Source organism: Mesoplodon densirostris, chromosome X, assembly GCF_025265405.1.
Source record: "Mesoplodon densirostris isolate mMesDen1 chromosome X, mMesDen1 primary haplotype, whole genome shotgun sequence".
NCBI lineage: Eukaryota > Metazoa > Chordata > Mammalia > Artiodactyla > Ziphiidae > Mesoplodon > Mesoplodon densirostris.
In genome coordinates this window covers 31,332,834-31,340,097 of record NC_082681.1, presented here as the reverse complement: position 1 = coordinate 31,340,097, position 7,264 = coordinate 31,332,834, and the positions used below count along the sequence as shown (strand labels likewise).

At 35.6% G+C, this 7,264-nt stretch overlaps 1 protein-coding gene across 1 annotated transcript; it reads left to right on the top strand.

Moving 5' to 3' along the window:
* The first annotated feature begins 3,011 nt into the window (after positions 1 to 3,011).
* On the top strand, positions 3,012 to 3,411 carry LOC132482385 (NADH dehydrogenase [ubiquinone] 1 alpha subcomplex subunit 5). Its single transcript, XM_060087675.1, has one exon. It carries the CDS (start codon positions 3,028 to 3,030, stop codon positions 3,376 to 3,378), a length of 351 nt encoding a protein of 116 aa, XP_059943658.1. The 5' UTR covers positions 3,012 to 3,027; the 3' UTR covers positions 3,379 to 3,411.
* The last annotated feature ends 3,853 nt before the right edge of the window (positions 3,412 to 7,264 follow it).

Sequence of the window (7,264 nt, the reverse complement as noted above, 5' to 3'; positions counted from 1 at the left end):
TGTTATTTCAAATGATAGCACTTATTTTTAAAATGATTATAAAATTTGTTACCTTTTGCATTAGATCTATTTGTAGCCATATCCCCTCCTTTTTTGAAACAAGATAGGACTCAAAAATGCGAATAGTTTCATTATAAGTACTTGAAGTGAGGCTTTTTTTTAATTAAAAAAAATTGAGGTATAATTTACATACAGTAAAATTTGCCCTATTTAGCAAAGAGTTCTGTAAGTTTTGACAAGTGCAAACCAACAAAATTAAGATATGAAACATTTCCAGTAGCCCCCCCCATCTCTTTTCCATCCCTATTGATTTTCCTTTTCCAGAATGTCATATTTATGGAATCATACAGTGTGTAGCCTTTTGCGATGGCTATTCACTTATTGTAATGAATTTGACATTCATCCATGTTGTTACATATCTGTGGTTCATTCCTTTTAATTGCTAAATAAGCTTTGAGATTCCATTATTTGATGTGATGCACCACAATTTATTTATGCACTAGTTGATAGGAATTTTTCCCCAGATTTTGATGATTAAGAATAAATCCTACATAAATACTCACATGCATGTTTTTGTGTGAGCATAAGTTTCATTTCATTTAGTTAAACACCTAGGAACATAATCACTGTGTCATATGGTAAATGTATGTTTTTTATAAAAAACTGACAAACTATTTTCCAAAGTGGCTGAACCATTTTACCTTCCCACGTAGGTAGAGATTTAATTCATTACATTTCTCTTTTTCAGGTGCTACTCATATTTTTATTGCTTTTGGCCAGTGGTAGTTGTAAGGTTTTCAAAGCAAAGAGAAGATATGGTGTGTAATATTTAAAATGAGCTATAATTTTCAAAACAAAAACTAAAAGCATGTCACAGGTAGTACGTTCATTTTGATTTCATAAAATGTCAAATCCATTCATTGATTTTGTTTTAATCTTGCAATTTTCTGTTGAGCTTATCCTGCTTCTAATAAGTGATGACAAGTCTAAGATAGCTCTATTTTGTATGGAGTGTTGTCCTTTAGCAAGTAATGTTATATTGAGAATGAATTAAAACTGCAATATTTATTTAAGAGTGGAATAGCATATTGAAAGCCTTCTATTTTAGTTTTCTGTAACTTTACATTTATTTACTTATTGAACAAATATTTGTTGAGTATTATGTGCAAGTAACTGGGCTATGTGTTGTGGGCAATACAAAGATGTATGAGATAGAGTCCCCGCTACCAAGCAAACTCCCATAGGGTCATTTTCTCAATCTCTTTCCCAGATTCAGCTTCTCCATTTGATATGTAAAAGGTTGTATTATGTGTGCCGTTGTTGCTATCTTTGGAATGTAACAAAACCAGACTCAAACCTTGACTCTGTTACTTACTAGATGTGTGACCTTGAGAGCAAGTTGCTTAATGTTTCTAAGCATCACTTTCTTCATCTAATAAATGGGCTGATAATACTTTCTTTACATTTTGGTATAGGATTAAAATTTAAATGCAATAATATATTTAAAGTGGTCGTAGAGTAACTGATACATAGTAAGTGTTCAAAATTGGTACCTTTAAAATTATTTCTATGACATTTACAATTTATAATATAGTAGTCAAGATAAGATGTATATACCACTATTATAGTTTAATTGCCTTGTATAACCATGAAATGGTTCTTTTGTTGCAAAACACAGTCTGCATTAAAGGTAATTGTTTGTTTGATTAAACAAGTCCTGGTCATTTTACCATTGTTAGAATATTCTTAGTTTAGACGTATGGGATATATACTAGTGCCAATTGAGGAGCAAAACTCCAGAGACCGTTCATTTTCTTAAAAAAAAAAGTGATATATAGTTGGTGCTTTGGCAACTGAGAGGCAAATTCTAGTTAACTTACTGATAAAGAGGCAGCTTACAAGTTTGCAAGTTTTAAAAATGGGAAAATCTCTATTGAAATAGTTGAAGAAGGGCCAAATATGCAGAGTGTGACAAGCAGAGAGGTGTGAGCTCTCAAAATATGCATGTTTTGACCTTTTTTCCTTTGTTTTGGCTTTCAGCCCTGCAAACTATTAGAAAATGGAGGACTTTGGACATTTTGGTAAGTTGGGATGGACTTTCATTTCAAATCACTTTGATCTAATACCAGTTTCCTTTTTGGATATGGTTTAGTGCCTGTGAGTCCAGGGAAGCAGTCGTTGGCTTGGATGGATTTGTGGCCTGGTGCTGAGGAAATGTAGAACTGTAGAGCCATGCCCAAAAGAGATGTGCAGGGCCAAGTAGTTGGTAGCTGTGAACAAGGAGAATTATTTCATGCCAGGGAGAATTCTTCAGCATTTTATGTCTTCTCATTCCAGGGTCAGAGTTTTTTTTCTTTCTAATTTTAATTAATATCTTAATTACATTGTTCTTTTAAAAAAATGAAACATTATATATGAAACGGTAGACCCAACTCCAGTCTACTCTTTCTTCTCAGAATTGACTACTTCCATGAGTTTGATTTTTATCCTTCCAAAATTTTGCCAGGCTTTTTCATGCTTATATATGTATGCTCCTATTGGGGTGTGTCTGTGTGTGTAGGTGCCTGTGTATTCCTGTGTGCATGATCACATAATTGGTATTTTTCTATACAGTGTCTTGCAGCTTGTTTTTTCTTCACTCAACAAAGTGTCTTGGGAGAGTATTTGTTGCTGCATGTGTATCTAGCTCATCCATTTTACTAGCTTTGTATTGTCCTATAATATGAACACTCCATAGTTTACTTAGCTGTTCTCCTTTTCATGGGTTTTTAGGTTGTTTCCAAATTGTCATTAGTAGAAACAGGGCTACAATCAACAATTTTGTATATGGCTTTGTGTGTACAGGTGCAAGTATTTTCTGTAGCGGTAATGGAGATGATTGAATTTATTTTATCTTTGGGTACAAGCAATCTTAATAACTATGTATTATCAAATTGCCCTCCAAAGCTCTTCGTGGCATTTTCTTCACATCTTATGCAAATATTATTAACAAAATCAGACTTTTGGTCCCCGTTGCTTGGCGCTGTCATGGCGGGCTTGCTGAAGAAGACCACTGGCCTTGTGGGATTGGCTGTATGTGAGAGTCCACACGAGAGGCTAAAAATATTGTATACAAAGATTCTTGATGTTCTTGGACAAATCCCTAAAAATGCAGCATATAGAAAGTATACAGAACAGATTACAAATGAGAAGCTGAGTATGGTTAAAGCGGAACCAAATGTTAAAAAATTAGAAGAGCAACTTCAGGGAGGCCAAATAGAAGAGGTGATTCTTCAGGCTGAAAATGAACTAAGTTTGGCAAGAAAAATGGTGCAATGGAAACCATGGGAGCCTTTAGTGGAAGAGCCTCTTGCCAACCAATGGAAGTGGCCAATATAAACATCATTAAATGACTTGTGTGTTTATGGGAAACTAATGTAATTAAATATTCTGTTGTATTAAAAAAAAAATCAGACTTTTAAAAATTGAAGTGTAGTTGATTTACAATATTGTGTTAGTTTTAGGTATACAGCATATTAATTCAATATTTTTGCAGGTTATAATCCATTATGGGTTATTACAAGATAATGGCTATAATTCCCTTGGCTATACAGTAAATTCTGGTTGCTTATCTATTTTATTTATAGTAGTTTGTATCTGTTAATCCCATACCCCTAATTTGTCCCTTCCCCCACCCTCTCCCCTTTGGTAACCACAAGTTTATTTTCGATGTTTGTGAGTCTAGTTGTTTTACATATACATTCATTTGTATTATTATTCAGATCCCACATATAAGTGATATCATATAGCATTTGTATTCCTCTGACTTAATTTCACTAAGCATAATATTCTCTAGGTCCATCCATGTTGCTGCAAATGGCAGTATTTCATTTTTTTATGGCTGAGTGATATTCCATTGTATATATATTCCACATCTTAATCCAGTTGTCTGTTTATGGGCACTTGGGTTGCTTCCATGTCTTTGCTATTGTAAATAGTGCTGCTGTGAACATTGCGGTGAGTGTATCTTTTCTTTTTTTTTTTAACATCTTTATTGGAATATAATTGCTTTACAATGGTGTGTTAGTTTCTGCTTTATAACAAAGTGAATCAGTTATACATATACATATGTCCCCATATCCCTTCCCTCTTGCGTCTCCCTCCCTCCCAGGTATGCTTCTGGGAAAAATGAAAACACTAATTTGAAAAGATACATGCATGGGGTGCATGTATCTTTTCAAATTAGTGTTTTCATTTTTCCCAGAAGCATACCTGGGAGTGGAATTGCTGGATCATATGGTAGTTCTATTTTTGTTTTGTTGAGGAATCTCCATATTGTTTTTCATAGTGGCTGAACCAATTTACGTTCCCACCAACAGTGTACAAGGGTTCCCTTTTCTCCTTATCCTTGCCAACATTTGTTATTTGTAGACTTTTTGATGATAACCATTCTGATAGGTGTGAGGTGATATCTCATTGTGGTTTTGACTTGCATTTCTCTAATAATTAGCAGTGTTGAGCATCTTTTCATATGCCTGTTAGCTATCTGTATGTCTCCTTTGTTCCAAAGTCTATTGAGGTTTTCTGTCACAAGTAGCACCTAGATTAGCAAAGTGGGTGAGTACTATAGTCTAAGCAGGTTGCCACAAAATTAACCATTACAAGTAGTTAAGTGGAAGAAATGGAATTGTGAACCCTTTCATGATTGGCTATAAAGCCTCCATATGTAACCACTGGGATCCTGTCTTATTTTCCTGTATCTGAGTTTTTAGAATAAATAAATAAAATTAATTAATTAATTAATTTTACTGGATGAATCAGTAAAATCAACTACCTCAATAACTGAATTTCTTGACTTTATGAACCCCAGTCTCTCTGGGACTCAGCATATTTGCTTTAGATTGTACGCTGTTCCAACTGACTGCCTGTTTGGCCTAATGATTAACTGAATATCCAGAATCGTGGGATTACTTTCCACTGCCCTACCTATCCTTTCTCATACCTGGTTTTGGATCTCCCCATGCCTGTCTATCAAAAGTATTGTAACTGACAGTGTTTCCTGGATCAGATGCCTGGCTTTTTTGGCCCTAAATTCCAGGACCCACGCTTTCTCAGAATCTCCTGTCCTCTTCTAACCTAAACCACAGTTCAGCACGTTAAGGGTATCGTGGTATAAATCAGTGATCATGGTCCAGGATTAGTATTAACAAGCAAGAGACTGTGCTGAATCTGTACCCACCTCAGGGCTTTTCCTAGAATTTGGCTTGTTACTACTGATGTTTGTAATAAACCTCTGACACAAGTTTATCTTGTGATAATAATCTTTCTACTAAAATGTGAACGCAGTGGGGAAAAACAGTTTAATTGAAATGACTGTCTGTTGGATTCCAATTAATTGAGATATTATGGTATTTGTTTTTGATAATGTAACAGTTATCCTGGCATGTCTTATTTAATATCTGCTAAAAACATCATTGAGAAGTGAATTAAAATAAATGACAAGGAAGTCCATTGCCAGTCATTAACTCTTATGAAAGAGTGAGAATGTAAACAAGCATGGTGGCAAATCACAGTTCCTACTTACCCGAATAGAGTGTAATTTATTTCAAGTAATGTCACTTTCTCTACAGTATTTGGACATCAGAAAATATCCTGTGCCGAGTTGTAAGAAATCAGTGCTTGCTTTAGCTCTCTAGGCTGATTGTTTCCTGTGAAGTGAGGTGAAACCACTAGATTTGTATATACTCATATTTAACAATTATAAAGAAATTTATTCTTAAAAAGGACAGAGAAAAATAAATCCTTCCCACAGGGCCAGTTTGGAGTACTTATTTGTGAAAAGGGCTGATCTGCGATAAGCTCATGTAAGTTGTTCCTAGCATTCTCATTATTGTTCTCAAGGGAGCATTTCCTAGATGCATTCCTGGAATAAGCCTGGCCCACAGGATCATTCCCTAGCTCTGAATTATTTCAGCACTTAACATTGCTTTGAAATATTCACGAGTTGTAAGAACTTGATTATAATTCAGTCATTTAACAAGTATGCCTACTGTGTGCCTATGTATCACCTACTATGTGCCATACACCGTTCTAGGCAATTGAGGATAAACCTATGAATGTAATCATAGAGTCTTTAATCCCTGCTCCAGCTAGCCCCACACAGGGTCAAACCTACCTTGGTCTTCTTAACTAATGTTGTTGCTTCAGCTGCAGTATCCCTGACTTACTGACCTCTGGATTTCTTTCTCCTTGGTTCCTGAAGACCTGCCTGATTCTGGGGTATAGTGGAGTCAGAGAGTGGATTCCAAACCTGATTCTGTCAGTTTTCCTAAAGAGTATGCATTATTTCCTTTCATCTCCTTCCTTGCAGTTCACACAGACCTTCACAGAAGCCTATATGTAAGAGATTGGAGGATGGTAAAATCCTGGGCCTTGTAAGCAGTACAATGTTGGCTGTGTCACTTTACTGGGTGTATGACCTTGGGCAAGTTAATCTTTCTGAACATTAATTTCCTCACCAGTAAAATGAAAGTAACATCAGTCACATAGAGGGGAGCTGGGAGGAAGTTTAATAATATTATTTTGCAAGTAAGATGCCTAACATATAGTGCTAAGGAAATGGTATCTGTTGTTATTATGTTATTGCACGTACCCCAGAAGACAATAATGACTTTAAGCCTTGACATATTCAAACAGCACAGGGCACTAAACAAGCTAATCACTACAGCCAGCCTCTCCTCTGCTTCTTTCTCCTCTTTATCCCCAATTTCTGGATTTTCTAGGCCTTACATCTCTTTATCTTAGTGACGAGGCATCTGGGCTTAGCTTTGGTTTCTTTATCCTGCTGTGGCCTATATTAATGCAAAATGCTGAAAGTGCTGAATTATTCAAATAAGTTAAATAGCATCCCAACAGAAGCTTAGTGGCCAGGAACTCTTTGGGGATATGTGGTCCTTGGAATATGAGAGATTTTAGTGAGATATAGGAGAGAGAAGTGGGGTTAAAGGTAGCTTGTCAGATTCAAGTTTTTTAGAGGCCTCTAGGTAGTCCCTGTTTAGGTAAAAAATTGAGTTTGCTTAATTAGGCAATTCTAGTTGATCCCACATTTCTACCAATCATGTTTTAAAGTCATGGGATAGAGGGAAAAGAGAACAGTAAAAGAAATTAAGAAGATTGAAGTCTCATTCTTTTTTTAAAAAATATTTATTTATTTAATTTATTTGGTTGTGCCGGGTCTTAGTTGCGGCTTGCAAGCCCCTTAGTTGCAGCTCACCTGACTCCTTAG